This window comes from Acanthisitta chloris, unplaced genomic scaffold, assembly GCF_000695815.1.
Source record: "Acanthisitta chloris isolate BGI_N310 unplaced genomic scaffold, ASM69581v1 scaffold8841, whole genome shotgun sequence".
NCBI lineage: Eukaryota > Metazoa > Chordata > Aves > Passeriformes > Acanthisittidae > Acanthisitta > Acanthisitta chloris.
Window position 1 is genome coordinate 13,645 of NW_008657635.1, and position 21,201 is coordinate 34,845.

Consider the following 21,201-nt stretch of genomic DNA (forward strand, 5'->3'; position numbering starts at 1 on the left):
TGTTGACAGACAGAGCTGTGGCTGGATTTATTTCAGGAACTGATAGATGGATATTGCACTTTGGTGTCTTTTACAGTAACCTGATCCCTGGGATAGTCCCTGCATTAAGAGGCTGGAACAGAGTGCTGTATGTGAGGGAGTAAGGAGGAGTGACACTAATTCAGGCCAGAGCTCCTTCAGTGAGCACCCAGGAGTGCTCACTGGTATCTGCTCGTGTGACATCCACTGCCCTTGTGGAGGCTGCTCAGGCTGGAGCTGCCTTGGCTGGGGCTGCTGGGGGTGAGGAAACTGGTCCATCCTGAGTGTAAAGCAGAAGTGTGCACAGAGTCTTACTTGTTCCCACTGCAAATGTAAACCTCTTGTCTGTGGCTGCTCCGTCCCTGGGAGTGTTCCAGGCCAGGTTGGATGGGGTTGGAGCACCCTGGGCTGGTGGGAGGTGTCCCTGCCCAGGGCAGGGGTGGAAGGAGATGACCTTTAGGATCCCTTCCAACCCAAACCAGTCTGGGATTCAGTGATTATGATTTGGCCCCAACACTCAGACACCTGCATGGCCCAGATGACACAGTGAGCCTTTGCCAGCTCTTTCACCAGCACTTCCAGCACTAATGGTGAAAGAATTGGAAATATCAGTTCCTCTTGCTGCATTTGGGAGCAACTGGAGGTGGCACTCAGTGCTCTGCTCTAGCTGACAAGGTGGTGATGGGGCACAGGTTGGACTTGAGGATCCTGGAGGTCTTTTTCCACCTTAATGATTCTGTGATAATGAATTTGGGCCTGATTTAGGGGTTTTTAATTATTTTTGTTTAAGTGAGTAAGGATGATGAATTTGACTCTGCAAACCTACCTGGAGATTTACAGTACCAAATTAACAGGAGCTCTGGCTTATGGATTACTAGATCACTTTATAACTTGATGATTAAATTCAAACTGCCAAACTAAATTCCTCTCTCTGAGAGTGTAATCAAAACCATTCAGGGAACTCTTGCCTGAGAAATTGTAGATATAAACAGCAATTGCTTATTTCAGTAAACACACTTGTTCACTGCCAAACTAATCACGTTACTGCAGATGGAATCCCAGTGTGCAGCTTTTCTTCACTCCCCCATTTAATTGACAGCAAGATGCATCATATCTATATCAATTCCTGGTGCTAATCACTCTGCTCCTATTCCTGGGCTAATCTCCATGCTCTGGCTATGCCAGGGCTGGATGCTGGGGGCTCTGCTCTGGGCTCTGCTGTTGTAAATCCTGTGTTTAAAACGGAACCAAAGCATAGACTCAAACCCAACCGATACCAGTACCCCTTGGACCTCGAATTTGGCTTTTCTTGTGTCCTCTTATTTCCCCGAAGTTGAGTTGTACACTTGGAAAATTGTCTGGAAACACAGTGCAGAGCTGGTTTGGAGGTGGGGAATTGCCTTTTTCTCAAGCTCATGGAAGTTAAGCACATGTGGCTGAGCTTGGTCAGCCAAGACACGAGCAAGGCTGCACCATGGGTGTTTTTGGTCCTCACAGTTTGCTGCCTGTCAGTGCTGTCTCGGAGTGGCAGGGTGATATTTCAGGAAGCTGGGAAGTTGGCAGCAGCTGCACTCACTGGGATGATCCAGCACTGAAAGCAGCAGCTCTCTGAGGGGAAGCAGGAGGTGTTGGGAGCCAACCAGTGACCCTGGCTGTGCAGCCCGGAATGCTGCAGCAGTGCCAGTTTCCAGGGGTTCAAGGGAAAAACCTTTGATGTGTTTGGATTCTTGTCCCATGTGGGAGGGGAAGCTCTGAGAGCCATGGTGGGAGTCTCACAGCAAACCTCTGGAGAGCAGGGGCAGAGAGATGTCTTAGAGCCACCAAGGAAGGAGTGGAGACAGCGATGGCTGGATTCTTTCCTTGAGTCCATCTCTCCCTGGAAAAACATGTTATGGAACTGCATCAGAATTCCATACTGTACATATTGTGGCTGCTCCATCCCTGGGACTGTTCCAGGCCAGGCTGGATGGAGCTTGAAGCACCCTGAGCTGGGGGAAGGTGTCCCTGCCCATGGCAGGGGGTGGGATGGGATGAGCTTTAGGATCCTTTCCAACCCAAATCATTCTGGTATTCTATGATATATTTATACCATGCTTTGGGGAATATAAGGGCTTTTACCATTCTTTGAGGGACATAAGTTCTTAGCACTGCTGGAGACGAGAGGCCTGGAGAGAGAGCAGGGCAAGAGGCAGCAGCAGGTGGGAAGGGACAGAATTCCTTGGCTAGAAGAGTCGCGTGGAAGCTGCATTTCTTTGAAGTGCCCAAACTTTGTCCCTCATCCGGTGATCTTTGCCAGCAGCCACGTGCAAACAGAGGAGAGTGAGGGCAAACTAATGGGGAGGCTCATCAGGATTCACCTCTGCGCTTGCCTGCGCCGGCGCCTCTCGCTGTCTGTGTGTGCCTGGGGTGCTCCCGGGGCCGCAGCGCTCGTGGCTCTGTTTGAGGGCTGCACTGGGTTTAAACAGCCTCCTAATGAGCAGACCTTTGTTCCCAGTGTTTGCACTGGCCCAGCCTGGGTGCAGCTGGGCAGGTGCTCCGTGTGCTGCCCAGGTGCCAGCAGTGAGGCTGTGCCCCAGGGGGCTGGGGGATGGATGTGGTCCCTGGGGAACCACAAGCACTGGGTGTGGGAAAAACCAGTGGTCCTGCTAGGATTTGCCAAGCTTTGGTTGTCTTCTGTCTGAACTCTCCCTTTATTTCTGGGAAGGTATAAATCATAGCATCATCATGGAATCACAGAATGGTTTGGGTAGGAGGGAACATTAAAGCCCATCCCATTCCACCCTCTGCCATGGGCAGGGACACCTTCCACCAGCCCAGGGTGCTCCAACCTGGCCTTGAACATTTCCAGGGATGGAGCAGCCACAGCTGCTCTGGAAAACCTGTGCCAGTGCCTCACCACCCTCTCAGGGAATAATTCCTTCCCAATCTCCCATCTGTCCCTGCCCTCTGGCAGTGGGAACCGTTCCCTGTGTCCTGTCCCTCCATCCCTTGTAAAACAGCTCTCCTGGAGCCCCTTGAGGCACTGGAAGGGGCTCTGAGCTCTCCCTGGAGTTTCTCTCCTCCAGGCTGAGCACCCCCAGCTCTCCCAGCCTGGCTCCAGGGCAGAGGAGCTCCAGCTCTTGGAGTAGCTCCGTGGTCTCCTCCAGCATGGTTAAACCCTCCAGATGAAGTGAAGCACACTGTCTCCAGCCCAGCAGTGTAGCACACGTGCAGTGACAGTGCTTGCTGCTGTCCTCAGTGATCTGCGTGAGCTGCTTGCAGTCTAGTCAGTATAATCCATGACTGCAGGATGAACTTGGTCATTAATTACCTGTGGAATATGCACTTCCTTCAGACATGGCTGCTAGTTACTAGGTTTTATTTTCAGCTCTGTAGTAGTGAGGGGAGCACTCAGAAATAATACATTTAAATCATAATCCTGCTGCAGAATGGGCAAATAATTCTGAACAGAAATATTTAGGTTGCATGCACCATATAACCTGAGCTCAGACTTTTTGTGCTTGGCTGGAATGGAGTTTTGTGGTTTGCATTTTCATTAGTTCGCTCTTTCCTGCCTGGGAGATCTGGACACGAGCTGTTGTGCCTCAGAGGAGGGATGGCCATTGGCCTGGAGACTGGATTGTGCTCAGAGCTGAGACTGTAGGGTGTAAACAGATTTCTCTGGGGGAGGAAGCAGCTCCCTGTCAGGTGACTGAGCAGGTGTCAGCCTTTCTCTCCACGGTCACTGCACACAGAGCAGCAGCAGCAGCTCCTGGAATATTAGGAATATCTCACACTGGAGAGATTCCCAAAGCCCTTCCAGGAAGATCTGAGCTTGCCTGGAAACTGCCACATCATTAACTTCTGTCACTTTGAAGGTGTGTTTTAACATGCTGTAGGATATAAACTGCTTGGCTTAGAAGACTCTCAATAAGGATGCGGAATTGGAGTTTCTTCAGTGTTTCAGAACATTTGACAGCAAAATCATCTCGTGAACTTGGTCAGACTTGAGCTTGGGTTAATGCCACTGTCCAGGTCCCCAGTATCCAGCATAAAGTGTACAGGCAGCTCTGTGTCCTTCGCTGTGATGGATTTTTTGGTGGGGAGCTGAGGCCAACCATGTGTCTATTCAAATCCTTCCTAAGCATCCTGTAACATCTGACTGTTCCTAGAGGTAATTCCTACAGGTAGTAGCCCTTGAGTCCAGCCTTGCATTGAAGTAGGCAAGGTGGAGTGAACATGTGGCAGCACTTTATGGTCTCGGTACTGTTTGTTCCTCAGTGCTTTAGCACAATATTGCTATTACAGAAGGGGAAAGTGAGTGGCAATAGGTGAGTTTGCCTTTTTGGGGTTTCTGATCTGTGGGGTGTGTGTCTGTCCCTGTGTGTGCACAACCCATACAGACCCTCATGGGCTGTGCTGGCTCTTTGCAGGGTGCCCTGGTGCATGTCCAAGCTGCAGAAGCTGCTCTAGTGAAGAACCATCTCCCCACGAGGGAGCAGCAGATTTTGGCCCTGCAAACCGTCAGCGAGTTCGATGTCCTCGTCATCGGTGGAGGAGCGACAGGCTGTGGCTGTGCTCTGGATGCAGCCACCAGAGGTAAAGCCTTGGGGGTTCAATTGCCTCTTACTCTTGGATTAATAGTCTGTAAAAAATGTATCAGCTTGGCTTTTCACAAGGGGGTAGAGGAGGTGTGCCCTGAGTCCTGGTTACACAGCTGCTGTTCTCAGAAGAGAAAATGGACTTGGAGAAGGTCCATGCAGCAGGTCTGTGCTCCCATCACCTTTGGGGAATTAGCTAACTGGTTTAAGAGGCTCCTAGAAGCAGCAGAATTGATGTTAACTTTATGTGGAGCCTTAACTTAGGGAAAGTTCGAGGGGAAAATGAGTTTTAGCTTATGCTTTTTACCTGACTTCATAACATCCCTGACTGGGCTGGGTTGGAAGGGACCTTGAAGCTCATTCCATTTCACCTCCCAGCTAACTTCTACAGAGGATGAGTGTGTGAGGACACAGGTAGACTAGCTGTGCGGGTACAGGGATGAGAGTGCATGAATGCTGTTCCTGCATCACTCCTGTTCTGTCAACTGCTATATTCCCCCAGAAGATCCTATTTTCACCCAAAAAAACCTGTAAAGGATTTGTGAGGAGGGTTTGTCTTGGAAAGTGTTCTCTCACCTGTTATTTTCAGTGAGAGAGAGAACCATCCTTCCTTAAATTCTGTGTTCACAGAGCTTGTTCCTGGTTCTGAAACTAAAATGGGAAAAAACCAGTGTCAAACATTGAGGTTAGCCCTAAAGTCTTCAGGGTCTTTAACCTGCAGATACACCTCAGAAAGAGCAGCAAAACCTGCAGTTTGAGTTGAGCACTTGCCTAGAAGGTGTGATGATTTGAAGTGGATAAAGCAGCGATGTCTGCACGTTGGGACATCACCAAACTCCAGCCTGGTGCTTATATTTGATAACACAGGACAAAAAGTAACTTGGGATCTCTTCTCTTCTGCCTCTGCTGTGCTGTGGCAGAAAAAGCAGTGGCAGAGCAGACAGAAATCATTACAGTTAATGCCTGTTTATCCTTTTCCTGGATGTTCTGATTTCTATCAGTAGATTTCTGAGGTGTGAAACATTCCTGGGCATTTGGTTAATGAGTTGTGCCTCATTGCTGTTCACTCAGGGAAGTTGCTCTTTTTATTGTGTTTGCTTGGCTTAACAACAAATTTTGCTTCTCGTGTGTTTGATAAATCTTCACCAAATTATTTCGGATTGTGTCCATTAATCTTCAGTCACATTTGACAAAAATAAATTACTCTGATCTTTGGAAGTTACCAGTAATAATTAGATCTTTCTGGGGTTTAGGACGTAAAAGTTTTGGGAGAGCAGTGGATGTTAAAATCTCTGTGCTGGGCACTGCTGAGGCACCTTGAGTGCTGTGTCCAGTTCTGGGACCTCATGACAGAAAAGGCATTGAGGGGCTGGAGGTGTCCAGGGAAGAGAACAGAGCTGGGAAGGGGCTGGAGCAGCAGGAGCAGCTGAGGGAGCTGTGGGGGCTCAGCCTGGAGAAAAGGAGGTTCAGGGGGGACCTTCTTGTTCTCTGCAGCTCCTGCCAGGAGGTGCAGCCAGGGGGGGTCAGGCTCTGCTCCCAGGGAACAGGGACAGGGTGAGAGGGAACAGCTCGAGTTGTGCCAGGAGAGGCTCAGGTTGGACATCAGGAGGAGTTTCCCCATGGAAAGGGCTGTCAGGCACTGGGATGTGCTGCCCAGGGAGGTGATGGAGTCACCAGCCCTGGTGAGTCTGGGCAGTGTCCATGCCCATGGCTGGCTCTCCCCTGCTTTTAGGCACCTCTTAGGCAGACTGTAAGTTAGCAATCTGCCCGTTGCCTCCCTGTCTGGAATGCTGTTTTGTTTGGTGGTGCAGGAGGCTTAGAGCCCCACGCTGCCCCTCTGCTCCTGCACGGGTCCAAACTCACATTGGCCGTGGGAGTGTGGCCCTGTGATGTGCCTTTCCACTGTGAGCTATCCAGGTTTTAATGTGCTGCTAGTGAAGTTCTGCTTTGACTTTTCCCTCAGGAAGGAGACTAAAATTTTTCATTACAATATAGACAGTGCACTACACTTTGAATACAAATTCATCCATGTACAGAGTAATTTTTCTTGTGATTGTCTCTACCCTAGAGAAGTGTCTTTAATGAATTACATACAAATTGTGTAATTTAAGAAGTTAATTTGGTTTTCTGGTAACACAGGACTAAAAACAGCCCTTCTAGAAAGAGATGATTTCTCATCAGGGACCAGCAGCAGGAGCACTAAATTGATCCATGGTGGAGTGAGGTACCTCCAGAAGGCCATCATGAACTTGGATTTCGAGCAGGTAATTGTTTGTGCTAGTTGTTAAGCAGAAATTGCTGGTAGACACTTCCCTGTCCCAATTAGATCTGAGTCTCCTTTAGATTTTTTCAGTGCTTGACTGTGGTATTCCACAGCCACTGTGCATGGGAAGTGTCTCCTCCAGGGGAGTTTTCCACACTGCTGCCTTTTCCCAGTCCTTCCATGGGCAATCCAACTGCTGTGCCTGGTGGGCTGCGTATTTTGGGGCAGGAAGGCAGAGACTGGGCTGATCTCAGGATAAAAGCAGCTTTTTCCCTGTCCTGATCAGGATTTGGGGGAGTGGGAGGCTGTCCTGTTCTGGAATGGGAAAGAAAATGTGGTAAATGACTAATGTATTTTGGCATGTGGAAAGAAAATATGGTCAATGAGTGATAGATAATACATAGAGGCTTTTGTGTGTTCTTGTGTGGGTGGAAGCCTGATATTCCTGCTTGGAGGAATTGCTTTGTCTTCCCATTGAAACCTCTCAGTGTGATGCTGCTAGAGAAACGGTGATTCTGGGGGGAACCATCCAAACCATGTGGTTACCCAGCTACAGAAGCCAAGCTGTTTCTTAGAACAGCTTCATGTCGATGCACATCGACTGGTTCTGCAGCTAGGATGGGATTGAACTGTGGGAATTGGCATGGAAGCTGTGCTATGGGATGAGTCCTGGCCCTCCTAGGTGCCTCCTGCCCACAGTTGGGTTGGCACAGCTTACTGTCCTGTATGTGCAGGTGAAAAATGATCCGACTGACCTGCCAAGACACCAGAACGAAACTGCTGAAATTTCATGTTCTCGGGAGTATTTCCCTTAACGTCTGAGTTTCTGGGTGTGCCTTGAGAGCCCGTCCGTGCTGGGCGAGGTGTGGGTTTGGTGGGGGTTGTCAGTGCAGGGCTGGGTGGTGTGGGACTCACCTGGTGTCCGTGTGTTCCAGTACAGGATGGTGAAGGAGGCGCTGCAGGAACGCGCCTACGTGCTGGAGAGCGCCCCGCACCTCTCCGCGCCGCTGCCCATCATGCTCCCCATTTACAAGTAAGCTCTGCTCTAGCATCTCCCCTTTGCTTTCCCCTCTCAGAAGCAAAACATGTCCCTGGAGAAGTTCCCAGATCCTTCTGCAAGCTCTGACCTCCCCAAGGTGAGGTGTTGCTGCACGGGAGGAACATGAGACACTTAGACCTCAGCCAGTGATCACTGCCTCAAGGGACACATCCCGGGGTGCAGCTCTTCAGTGCCCTTCCAGCATGCCAGCTGGGAAGAGCTCTCATTCCAAGGATGAATGGCTGCTTTTTCCCACTACCCCCTTGTCTTCACCACACACCATCACAGTGATCTCAGTGGCATGCTGCTCGGTCCGTGGGATCGCACAGTTGGGTATGGACAGAACAGTTCCTTCTCCTCTGAGGAGTCCCTGGCTGCTTTGGGTTAGGTTCTCAGGTCACAAGAGCAGTTGCTCACAGGAACAGGCTGCTCAAAGCAGGCAGGTTTTCTGAATGGTCTTAATTTTCCTGAGATCACTCCTGTGTTGGTGAAGGGACTGTGACAGCTGGAGCTCACACAGGTCGGTGGTCAGCGGCATTGCTGTGATCTATTTGTGCAGAAGGCCTTGTCAGGACGTGCCTTGCACACACAGCTGGTTCTTCCCTCAGCACACAGCTTCAGTAGCTCACATTGAGGTACAAACAGGCAGTTTAGATCCCAACTCTAGAGCAAATAAAGCCTTGAATCTGCTCGACTTGCTGCAGCAAGAAACTCAGTTGAAAGCAGTGGCAAACAATGCATATGTCTTGAGTGTTTACAATGTATTGTGGTGCCTTATGTGATGGTGCAAGGTAAAACTGGTGTAAGACAACACACTGTGCTGCTTGCCATGCTCTCTCTTACAGTCACCGTGTGTACGTGTGCTTCCACGCTCCTGTTTGTCTCTGCCTCACGGGTGTTTTCCCCCACAGGTGGTGGCAGTTGCCATACTACTGGTTTGGAATCAAGCTGTATGACCTGGTGGCAGGAAGCCTGTGCCTGAGGAGCAGTTATGTCCTCAGCAAGTCAAGGGCCTTGGAGCTCTTCCCGATGCTGCGCAAGGACAAGCTGGTGGGAGCGATTGTCTACTACGACGGTATGTTGCCTCTCTGTGCTCCCAGTGCTGATGTCCTGCTGGGGCTGTGGGGAGAGACACGAGCATGGGGCTGTAGCTCCCACACACTGAGTCTTGAGCACGGGGCTGTAGCTCCCACACACTGAGTCTCTAAAGGGCAGAACAGCAGCTTGAAGGATTCAGCTTGCCTCTTAAGCATTGACTTGGTAGGTAAATGATGTTTTCCGTGGCAGTAACTTACTGGATGTAGGAGAAAATGTATCAGTTTTGTTGGCTGGTTGGTGTGGCACTGTGTGAAAGTGGTCTGGTGATCCTCAGTTTGGTTATAGAGGGAGTTGTATCCATTTGTAGAGCTGCATTTACACTGTTCATCCGAGGGGATTCTGGACTGGGAAGGACTCTGGAAACACAGTGGGCTCTGACAGTGTTCATGAGGCTTCTGGCTGAAGCTTCTCTTGGTACTTGCAGGTGTCTCAGGCAGAGCCCAGCATGGAAAAGCAATGGAAAATTCATATGGATGTGTGGGAATGTGTATGTGTAGGTTCTTGTGTGGGAGCAGGGTGGGATTTAAAGGATGGACTTGATTTTTACTCATCTCTGCTGGAGGCTGCACCTTGTCTGTCTTATTTTGAAGGTCTAGAGGAAATAAAAGGCCACTTAGAAGCAAAGTTTGTTGTGGGACTGTGTGGAGATCTTTGTGCTCTGTGCCAGGAGCTGCTGTAGAGAGCACACAGAGCAGGAACTGAGTTATTTATTCCTTACCTGCTTTAAGGCATCCCAGGAGCATGGCAGGAGAGCCAAGTGCTTCTCTTCCACGTAGTTACACTTCTCATAAGAGCACTGTGGCTGGAAATCTACTTGTAATCCAGTCAAGCTTTTTTCCTGATGAATAAACAAATTGGCTGTGCCATGGCTAGTGACTCCTCCAGCATTCCAAAGAGGCACCTTCCAGGGTAGCCTTGAAATTAGTCTTCCAGTTTCTTGGATGAATAATTGTTCGAATGAGTGTTGCAATAAAGCTAGAGATTCAGCACCAAGATGCCACGTGAGCTGTGATGGCTGTGCAGGACAGGACACTGAGCTGGCCCTGAGGTTGGTGCCATCCCAGCAAAAGGAAGCAAACCCAGGCTCTGAATATTGGGAGAAACTATAGGAAGGAAGAAGTGTAAAAAAGGTTGTGTGTCTTGTCCTATTTTGGTTTCTTTATAAGGCAAAGGTGAGTTATCCTCATTTTCATGCAGAATATAAAGAAATGGTGTTTTGAGTTTAAAACAAAAACCAGCTTAACAGCCCTCTCAGATCTCCACCAAACCTCAGTTTCCCTGCAGAACCAAGTGCTTCTGAAGGAGTCAAGGATGAAATCTGTGAGGTGACCATATAATCTGGGTAGTTTGAGGCTGCGCCCAATGCAGAACAAAGAGTTTTCTACCACCAAGGATTAGATGTAAAATGGAGACTTAAATAATGGCAAAGAAAAGTGCAAGTCTTAGAGTAGGTGATGTCTTTCTCTTCTCTGTCCATCCCTTTGGTCTGCTCTGTCCATCCCTTTGGTCTGCTCTGTCCATCCCTTTCCTATTCCCTGTCCATCCCTTCTGTCTTCCATCCCTATTCCCTGTCCATCCCTTCTGTCTTTGTCTGTCCCTTCCCTCTTCTCTCTGTCCCCTGGAGAAGGCCCTGTCCTGGTGCAGGGGGAAGCTGGGGGATGCTCTTTGTGTGTGCCTGTGGTCGCTGCTCAGGCCGTGGCGTGTCCAGCCATCCATAATTCATGGGGCTGCCGCATTCCCAAACGGCACCAGGGTCGTCTCCTATTCCCTGTCCATCCCTTCTGTCTTTGTCTGTCCCTTCCCTCTTCTCTCTGTCCCCTGGAGAAGGCCCTGTCCTGGTGCAGGGGGAAGCTGGGGGATGCTCTTTGTGTGTGCCTGTGGTCGCTGCTCAGGCCGTGGCGTGTCCAGCCATCCATAATTCATGGGGCTGCCGCATTCCCAAACGGCACCAGGGTCGTCTGCATTACAGCTCTTAAATTGTTTATACAGGCACAAAAAAATGGTACATTATAAATGTTGGAAGTACCAGCAAGAGCAAATCACAGCCTTGTCCAGAGGCTATTCTTGCTCTGCCTGAGCGTGGGGAAAGCAAAGCATATGTTGGATGTTAGCCGGGGTGTACACAGCGTGTCCTATTTATTCAAGGTTTGCTTTGAAGCCACAACTTACAAGTTTGTTTCTTAGGGGGGACATGTCAGACTGCATTTAGCATCGGTTGGTATTAGGATCCTCCTGAACAGCAAAAAGGCAACATTTTGGGGGGAGAACGTGGCTGCTATCTGAGCAGTGATCTGTCAGATCCGCTTAGGAGGCTGCGGAGAGCTGCAGAGGAGGCACTGGGAGGGGCTGGGCTGAGCGCTCAGCATCGCGGGCAGAATTGTGCCAAGGCCCTTTAAATGGAAGAATTAATCTCCATATAAGTGGTCTGTAGTTCATTATGATAAGAAGCAGGCAGAGCACTGCAGCACAGCCCCAGCTGGCCAGGACGTGCCAGAGCGAGGTGCTCAGCAATTCCAGGTGCCATGGCTGTGTTTGAGGGACATTAGTCCATCTCTGGCTGCTCACAGGCTTTTCAAACACATTTTGCCTCGCAAGATGAGCCTTGAGGTGTGTAAGGGAAAATCTGTGCTCTGGAATCAGTCGTGAATTTAAGATTTTGGGGCTCTGCTCTCTGGTTTTCCTGCTGTCTCCTGGAAGGGGAGTTACCATACACCACATCTGGGGCATGCCCAGATCAGGGCATTGAGTGTTTGGTGCCTTGTTCTACAACCTGCAGTATGTTCACTGCGAGGTCAGCAAGTGTCCTTTATTTCTTGCATTCTTAGTATTTTTGCCTACGCTCCCTGCCAAAATATTTTAGTGTGGAGGTTATTTAAAGGTGGAAAAAGCCTCGGCAGAGGATTTAGCTTTCCCTGTTTAGAGCAAACCCCCTGAGAAATGCTTCCCAGGCACACGTGCAGGCACACAGACACACACACAGAAATCAATGCAAAAGAGTAGGGCATTCATTAAGCTGTCAAAAATGGAATAAATGCTTTTTTTTATTTAGGCTCTTGTAGCTATTTTTCCTCGGATTTGAGTGTGTCCTGAATTATGAAATGTTATAGCTTTATAACTCATGTTTGACAAATGGGTATTTGGAGATGTGGAGCTGTAATGGGGGTATTACAGACAACTCTGCGACTGTTTCTCCTTCCCTGGGTATAAAAACTCTGACAGTTTGTCACTAAAAACACTTTCCATAGGTGATTTTAAATGCAGCCACTCATATTTCTTGGTGCCTCAAACCTGAGGCTGGATGGGTGGGAGAAGCCTTGCAGGGAAAGTAGCCCCAACTGGGGAAATACTCCGCGTGTCCCCATATCCTCTTGTTTTCCGATACGTTCTGTCCCGTGCGCTGTGTGACAGAGCTGTGTGTGACACCCTGAAGGAAATGGGCAGCCTGGGGTGTGGGGGTTGTGAGGGGATGCAGGGCTGAACCCACAGAGCCCGGGAGCTCTCCTCGCTGGTGTTGGCACAGTGGATCCAGTATAACCAGTGCTTCCCAGTTCTCTGGCCGTGGCTCTCCGTCGGCTCTGCCTGTCAGAGCTTTTTCTGTCATTTTCAGAAGGGATAAAATCACTGGCCTGAACCAGCTGCATCTTTAACCCAGTTTTGCCTCTGTCAGAGGGGCAGGCTGAGCCACGTCCCTGCAGGACGGGCCCTTTGCACGACGAAGGGCCGCGTGGTGCTCGGGGCCATGCCCCAAAAGCACGGGATGATAACTGCAGCTCCTGCTGTACCTGTAACAATTTAATCGTGTGAGTCAGCCCAGTCAAGCATCCCCAGCTCATGACTGGGAGACATGAAATTCATTGTCATTATTGTCCCTGTCATTTTGGATCATTATATCCTGCTGCAGAATTTTCCTCACTCCAGTGCTTTCTTACCTCCAGGAAGCAGGGATTATGGCTGAGGTTGGGGTGGGGGCAGGACTGTGAACTACATTTACCTCAGGGGAGCCACAGATTAAATTGGCTTTGCTTTCTGACTTGCTGGATTCGTCTGTTTGTACGCTGTGGGTTTAAGGCTGGAAATGATGAATATTCCAGTGAATTCCTGGCCTCTCTCTTTTCTTTTTTTTAATGCTCCTATAAGCAAAGCATGGGGTTTGTGTCCCTTAAGAAGTGAACGGGGAATAATTCCTCAGATCACGTTACCAAAAAGATTTAAGGTTATTCCCGAGCAAAACGACGTTATTTGCACATTGTGGCACAAACATCTGAGCTGTCCCCGGTGTGTCGTGGCTGTTAGGGAAGGAATGGAGCTCTGCTGTGATCCAGGTGTGTGTGTTTTATGGGAGCTCAGCGTGGGTCATTAGGTAATGGGTACATGGCTCCCTGTGGTCGGAGCGATTGTGAACGGGGCGGATGATGGGATGCTGCACAGCTCCCTGCTCCTGTCCCTGCTCCTGGGCAGGGGCTGGGGAGCTGTGTGTTCATCACCTTCACACAACATTTAGGGTGCAAAAGGACTTCAGGATCATCGAGTCCAACCTGTGACCCATCACCAGCTAGAGCAGAGCACTGAGTGCCATGTCCAGTCCTTCCGTGGACACTTACAGGGCTGGTGACTCCATCACCACCCTGGACAGCACATGCCAATGCCTGACAGCCCTTTCCATGGGGAAATTCCTCCTGATGTCCAACCTGAGCCTCCCCTGGCACAGCCTGAGGTGTTTTCTCTCACCCTGTCCCTGCTCCCTGGGAGCAGAGCCTGACCCCACCTGGCTGCAGCTCCTGGCAGGGAGTTTCACAGAGTTGTCCCTCACCCATCAGCAGGGTTCACTTGCCCAGTTCTCCTGCCCACCACCACCAGGCCTGTTTCTCCAGCAATGCTCTGGGTTTCCATAGGTTCACAGAATAATTACTTATTAAATTGCTGCTGCTCAGCTCTTCGATGGGATGTGTTGGATCCCTCCAGCAGCAGTGCCCAACACTGCTCAGGTACCAGGTGGCAGGACCAGAGGACACAGCCTCAAGTTATATTAGAGGAGGTTGTGGTTGGACATCAGGAGGAATTTCTTCACAGAAAGGGTAGTTAAACATTGGAATGTGCTGCCCAGGGAGGTGGTGAAGTCACCATCCCTGGAATCGTTCAAGAGGCATCTGCATGTGGCACGTGGTGGTTACGGTGGTACCCGGCTGGACTTGATGGATCTTGATGATTCTGAACCCTGATGACTCTGTGATCCGCGGGAGCAGTGCTGCCTCCAGCTCTGGCACGGGATTGTGTCATTCCTGCCACGCCTCGTTCCCTGGCAGGAGGCTCCTGGGTCCCAGAGCTGCAGTCAGCACCCACTGGCCACACACGCTATGCAGGGACAGACACATCCATCACTGCTTCCCTTGGGCCTGGAATCCTGCAGAGTGTGCCCGTGGAAGGCTCCGGGTGGATGGAGCTGTGCCCGCGGTGCCCGCGCGGGCGCCGAGCCGTGCCCACGGCACAGCCGCCCTGACAGCCGCTCACCGTGACATTTCCGCGCCGTGCCCACAAACTGACAGTGACAATGTTTAGGTTCATTTTAACACGCTGCTTTTCCTGCCACTGACACGGCAGTAGGAGTGTAGTGACAAGTTGAAGGCTGATACAAAGGGAGAGGGAAACAACGTAATTATAAAGCAGCCGCGCGGAGCCGGAATTCCAGATCTTGTCTGTCACTGGATGTGCTGGATGCTGGGCCTTGTTTTTGTGCTCTGGGATCTTAGTTTCCCTAAGAGTTTTAGCTTCTGTGCTGCGACTTGGCAGCAGGCTCCATCAGACAGACATTTGTAGGGGATCGGGATTTCTTCTGTAACAAACGCTTTTATGAGCTTCCTACCTCCTCCTCCTTGTGCTGTTCCTCTGTTCACAGCTCTGTGTGGAATTTGGGGCAGTTCATAATAGGATGGGGAATGGTTCCCACTGCCAGAGGGCTGGGACAGATGGGAGATTGGGAAGGAATTCCTGGCTGTGAGGTGCTGAGGCTCTGGCACAGGGTGCCCAGAGCAGCTGTGGCTGCTCCATCCCTGGAGTGTTCCAGGTTGGATGGGGTTGGAGCAGCCTGGGCTGGTGGGAGGTGTCCCTGCCCAGGGCAGGGGTGGGATGGGATGAGCTTTAAGGTCCTTCCAACCCAAACCATTCTGTGATTCCAAGAGCAGGGAAGTTTAGCTCTTGTGGTTTGAGCTGGGGCTCAGTGGAGGAGGCCAGGATTGGTTTAAGGTGACTCCTGGTGGATTGTTTACACTGGATGTGTCAAATCTTAGTTGGAATCTGTCGGAGTCAATTTGCCTATGAGAAGGCCAAGCTTGAGGCTTCCCTTCCCATGAAAGTTCCTACATGACAAGGCCTGAAAGTGCCTACATCTTAGGGCAGATCCTAGAGCTAAAGTGTGTGTGTGTGGCTTTATCCAGTGTATATTTTAGTATCTTTCATCCTTCTCACCTGACCCAGGGAACAGCAGAATCCAGATTCACTGTGGATTGTAGGAGCTGTATGCACAGTCTGGTGTGTGGGGCTGTTTGTAGTGGGATGGAGCTGGTGGAACCGAATCAGAACTCATGCCTCTGAAGCAGGCCAGGAGCAGAAGTGTGTGTGCTGCATATCCTGGAATGTCTGGGATGTTTCACCAAATTCAGCTTCAGTTTCAAGTGATTCAGAGAGCAAGAGATCAGGTCTGAGGGCAGCGTAGTTGACTTGTGACTCAGGAGTCAAAGTGAATGTTTCACTGAACTTACTCTGCTGTGTCTGAGGAGCAGAACTTGCCGAGCTCTCTCCCCGAGAAGTCTGGAACGATTTTGAATCACTCCAGCTGATTCATCCTGCTAAACTGGGCTCTAACCCATTCCTCTGTGCACACAGCTGCTAGGTGCCTGCTTAGGGCTTGTAATAAACTGCTTGTGCAATTAAGCAGTGACTTCAAATCATAGCATGGGGACAGTGCTGTAACTTAGTTATGTGTGATTGTGGGTAATGGTGTGACCTCTCATCAGCCTTCAGTCTGGTGAGGTTTGGGTGAGGTTTGTACGTGCACAGCAGGAGAACTCTGAACACCAGGTGATCTGTTTCCTGCGCTGCTTTCCTGTGTGCCTGCAGTTACCCAGTGCCACGGTGAGAAATACACTTGCAGGTGCAGAAATGCACTCTAAGCTCTGGAATATTGGTGCTTTGAGGCATTGTGGGTGTGATCCTTGTGGTTACACAGGGATATCCCCATCGTGATGCTGGGGATTGGATCTGGGGATGGTTTGGACCAAGGGACTGCCTGAGTTCAGTTTGGTATTCCAGTTAAGTGAGTGGAGCTCTCTGGTATCAGCAAAGGAATAACACACAAGCAACAGGTTCATTTGCAAGTATTTATTTTGCCTTTTTTCCCTCAGCTTTTGAAAAGACAAAAACCTAAACCCTCCCTAATCTACGTGGTTGCACTGCTGAGGGATCTGGAGTTGTGACCACACCGAGGGAGTAGTTGTCTCATCCAAGTACAACTTTTAATGTGTTTCGCCCTTCCCGAGCAGCCTGGTGGGCTCTGAGGGAGGCTCTGCCCCCGTGAGAAGGTTCACTGAGACAGTCACACAGCTCCCTGTGTGGCTGGTTCCAGTTCCCCATCCACCTGACCTCCGCAGCACCAACTAGCTGTGCCTAGCCAGGGAAGGCTCTGAGCCTGGAGAAGGTGAGAAGGGGTTTGTGTCTGCTGTAGGGACCAACCTGTTCCTTAAAGACACAAGTTGGCAAGGCCAAGAGCCACTGCTCTGCTGCTGCAGTAGGAGCCTAAGTGTGTTTGGGGCAATGGTTGCCACACTTGTGTGCAGGTACGGTGGGAGTTCTTAGCCCAGAAAGAGAAAATGAGCATTAAAAGAGCTTCCAACTTCTTAGAAAGAATAAAATTGCTGTCTCTGGGTGCTGTTTATCTTAAGTGGAGAGAGCTGAAAAGGAGGAGTAGGAATTGGAGCAACCTGGTCTAGCAGAAAATGTCCCTGCCCATGGCAGAGGGTGAACAGGATGAGCTTTGAGATCTTTCCAACCCAAACCATTCCATGATTCTGTGATTCTGGGACTTGGTGTAGCAGAAACAGGTGTCAGAGAATGGCACAGGACAGAACATCCTAGAACTACCAGAGTGCCTCATTAAGGCTCTGGTTTTCACACAAGGCTGCTGAGTCAGTCCCAAACAAACCCCCCCAGTCCGTGGGATTGTTACCCCTCCGTGCTGGCTGGGGCTCAGCACGGGTAAAAATAAAGCTGAACGTACACTGTGCACTCTGGGGGAGGATCCTGCTAGTGCCAACGGAAACATTGTCTGTTCCCAGCTGAAGAAATAACAGCATTTGCTACTCAGCAGTGAAAATAGAATTTTCCTAAATTACACAGAAAGAAGGGATTATAAAGCAAATGGCATCAGTGTTGGGCTCAATGTGGTGCAGGACATGCTGACTCGAAATGCCTTTGCACACGAGTGTCCTCAGCAGTGTGGCTTCTCGGGGTGAGGGTTTGGAGGAGGCAGGGTTAGTTCAGGGAAGGCACCTGGTCAGTGCTCTGGTGAGAGCTGGGGTGTCTGCCCTTCAGAGCAATTACAGCATCCCTCCCTTGTCACTGGTACAGCTGGTGATAACAGTGAATGAGGAGATGGATCATTCCTTCAGTTTTCCTTGCTGGAAATGACTTAAAGGATTTAAACATCCTCCTGTTTTTGAGAAGTGCCACGGGAAGAGCTGCAGAGAGAACTCAGCATGTTCCATCAGGTGGCTCTTGGTGGCTTCTTCTAAAGCTACTGAGGTGTGAGTGGGACCCTCCAGTGACAACTGTCACCGTGCAAGGAACAGGGGCTCTCAAAACCAGCCCTGGAGCAGCAGTGACCTCTCCAGGGCAGGTTCTCAGGCACAGGGTGGATCGCTGGGGTGTCCTGTCAGGAACTGGACTCTGTGGTCCTTGTGGGTCCCTTCCAGCTCAGGATATTCTATGACCTCTGATTCTATGATCAAGGGCAGGATTTCACTGTCATTTTCTGGGGGAAAACACTCACATGCAAGTTGGAGTGCCTTAAACAAAATAAAAAGGCAGCAAAGCAGCTGTTCCCAAGTATAAAACCATTGTCCTGTGCCCCTGAACTCTTGCAGTGTTGCTCTCCATGGATAATAAGCTCCTGAGCCAGGAAGCCACTCTTCATTCCTTTCAAACCCAGACCTCTCCAGATCTCTGCTGCTTATGGCCTGAAGTACTCAAGGACCCCATGCTGTAGGTCACATCAATCTGAAGCCAGTGGGTTTGCCTACCAGTGCAGTTAATCAGGAACTGGTTATTTCCCAGTCCTCTGCCTGCAAATGCATTCCATGGGCACTCAGCTCCTTTTGGACAGCTGAGAAGTGAGTAATAGCACAGGGATGTGAGCAAAAATCACATCAGAATAATGGTGAGGGGAAAATGGATGAGAGGTTCAGAGAAAGCAGGAAAATGTTGTTTTGAACACAGTGGTCCAAATCCTGAAGTGCACTGAGTATGTCCTGAGCTCACCCTGACTGTAGGAGCATTGGGAGACTCAACAGAACGCCCAGCAGCCTTTGGATCTGGGGCTTGCTAAACAGTTGTTACTTAGAAGTTTGGTTTGATAGCAATTACTGCTGTTTCCACATTATTTATTCTGCTGATTGGCTCCTCTGGATTGCTTTTGCTCTGGACAAATAAGTGACAAACCTGGGAAGAGGCAAACTCGCCAAATTTAAACAGTCAGAGTTCCCAGAGACCAAAGCTAATATTGGCTGACGCTGAATTGTGCTGCCTCCATGTGATGAATCCCCAGCCCGGGGCAGCCAGGGGAGAGTGGGTTGTGTCCGTGGGCACTGGAGGCAGGAGCAGATGGAGGGAGGATCAGAAGGTCACTGAGGAAACCCTCCTGGCCCCAGGGTGCTGTGGCAGCGAAAGAACAAATGCCGCGGTGTGCCGGGGGGACCTGGGGCTCGGTGTGCGTGTGGCAGCTCGTGGCTGAGGGTGGTTCCTGCTCCATGGCCCTGCACAGCTGAGCCTCGCGGTGCCCGTGGGTCAGGCCGGCCCCAAATCCAGCCCTAGAATGAGGGGGATGTCTCCAGAACACTGTGCTGCTCAGAGCCCCTGACTTTGGGCTAGAGGAACCGTTTGGGTTGGAAAAGACCCCCAAGATCGTTGAGTCCAACGGTGACCCATCACCACCTCATCAGCTCAGCCCAAGCACTAAGTGCCACGTCCAGTCGTTCCTCGGACACTGGATTCCTTTGGAATGTGTCTCGTTATGTGGAAGCAGATGCTGTAGCACAGCTTGTGGCTGTCCCTTTCCCTCCCAGTGCTCCTGCTCCGTGCGAGCTGTGCCTCCTCTCGCCCTCTCACGCTGGGAAGGGGTAGGTGAACCTCCTGAGGTCGTTCATCCCTCCCTCCCTCCCTCTCACTGCCGCTGCAGCGTCGCTGCGGCTACCGCACGCACCTGACCGATGGTTGTTCCCTCCCGTGTGATGGAGCATCCCCAACTTTTCCTGACATCTTGCTCAGTTGTTTTGCTGTTCTTTTCTGCAGCTGATTCTGGGCATTGTCTGCTGAGTGGAATCGGAGTTACTGTTTGTTTCTTCATCGGTGCTTTATCATGCTGCCGTCTCTGTACACTTCACGTAACTTTCGTGCTCGTAGCTGAAGACAGATTGTGCCGAGCCGGCTGGGCTGGGTGGGAATGAGGAGTCTGGGGAGGGGAGGCTGTGCCTGCGAGGCCATTGATCCCATCTTTATAACTTTGCCCTTTTAGCTGGAACAGATGATTTGCGCAGGGGCTGCAGATTGCGCGGGCGGAATCCGAAGGGCCAAACTTTACATAAACCATTTGTACTAAGGGCTGGGAACGCTGGCAACATAAATCAACTACAGTATCTATTGCAAATTTGTCACTTGATCAGCATCATCGCTGATAGGAGTGGTCCAAACAGGTGGGGAAGTGAGCGGCACCGCGGGAAGTTCAGCCTGCCTGGAAATTAATTATTCAGGCCACACAGGGCCTGGCCCCTTCAATGTATAGTAATTCTTCCCACCAGCATCCAGGCCTCCGACTCCAGAGCAATAATAAATAGGAGAAGTCTCAGGTGAAGCCAGTATTGCACAGCCATTAATCATCTTCCCTCCCGGTCCCTCTGCCTCTCTCCTGGTTTTCTTTAACGAGGGAATTTCAGTAATAAATCTTTAATGATATATCTTAAGAATCCTTCATTAATTCCTGTCCACTTACTTCTCTGTTTTGGGTGCTTTTATGTTTTGTGTTGGGAATTTAAAAGGGATGTACAAGAAGAAACGGCTCAGTTTGGCACAGTCTCTGACAGGATGTTCTCAGACGTGTGTTCACTTTGGTGGTTGTTGTGTTTTGGAGTGTCGTGTGGTCATTTGCCAGTTGGGATTGTTGGCTAATAACGGTTGGATTGTCTAAAGGATTCTTGGAGACAGGTACAGAGTAGGATTACACAGGAGAAGGGACAGAATAAAGTGGTTTGTCTGCTCCTAAACTGGGGGGAATGAGTCTGATTTCTCAGTGTCAGGCATGGTGTGTGGCCTGGGGAACACCAAAGCTCTCTACAGCTCCCTGCCAGGGCTGGAGAGAGGTGGGGGATGTGTGTCCTGCCAGGGCTGCAGGGAGAGGAGAGAGGGAATGGCCTTGAGCTGAGCCAGGGCAGAGTCAGATTGGGTGTGAGGAGAAATGTTTTCCCTGTTGTGGTGTTCAGCACTGGGATATTGCCCAGGGAGGTGGTGCAGTCACCATCCCTGGAGGTGTTCCAGAGGTGTCTGATGTGGCGCTGGAGGGTGTGGGTTAGGGTTTGGGGGTCCCTGGCAGGTCGGTGGTTGGAGTCTCTGATCTTGGAGCTCTCTCCAGCCCCAGTGTGTCTGCCAGCCCATGTGGGCGAGGGCTGTGCCTTTAACCCGCGCGGTCGGGGCGCAGCCGTCAGCCCGACGCGATGTGACAGGCGCGGGGTGACGGATCGGCTCTGACACGGTTCCCCCCGCCCTTGGCAGGTCGGTGGTTGGAGTCTCTGATCTTGGAGCTCTCTCCAGCCCCAGTGTGTCTGCCAGCCCATGTGGGCGAGGGCTGTGCCTTTAACCCGCGCGGTCGGGGCGCAGCCGTCAGCCCGACGCGATGTGACAGGCGCGGGGTGACGGATCGGCTCTGACACGGTTCCCCCCGCCCT

General features: G+C 50.8%; 1 protein-coding gene across 1 annotated transcript in view; it reads left to right on the top strand.

The window, feature by feature from the left end:
• The window catches only part of LOC103811803 (glycerol-3-phosphate dehydrogenase, mitochondrial-like), a gene marked incomplete at its 3' end in the record, with an annotated part of 10,587 nt that extends 1,612 nt beyond the window's left edge, over positions 1–8,975 (top strand). The window contains exons 2-5 of the mRNA XM_009084800.1: positions 4,431–4,596; positions 6,738–6,862; positions 7,797–7,894; positions 8,812–8,975. Of these exons, the coding sequence (XP_009083048.1) occupies positions 4,431–4,596; positions 6,738–6,862; positions 7,797–7,894; positions 8,812–8,975 (553 nt within the window). The remainder of the gene's footprint in view (positions 1–4,430; positions 4,597–6,737; positions 6,863–7,796; positions 7,895–8,811) is intronic.
• Positions 8,976–21,201: the final 12,226 nt, after the last annotated feature.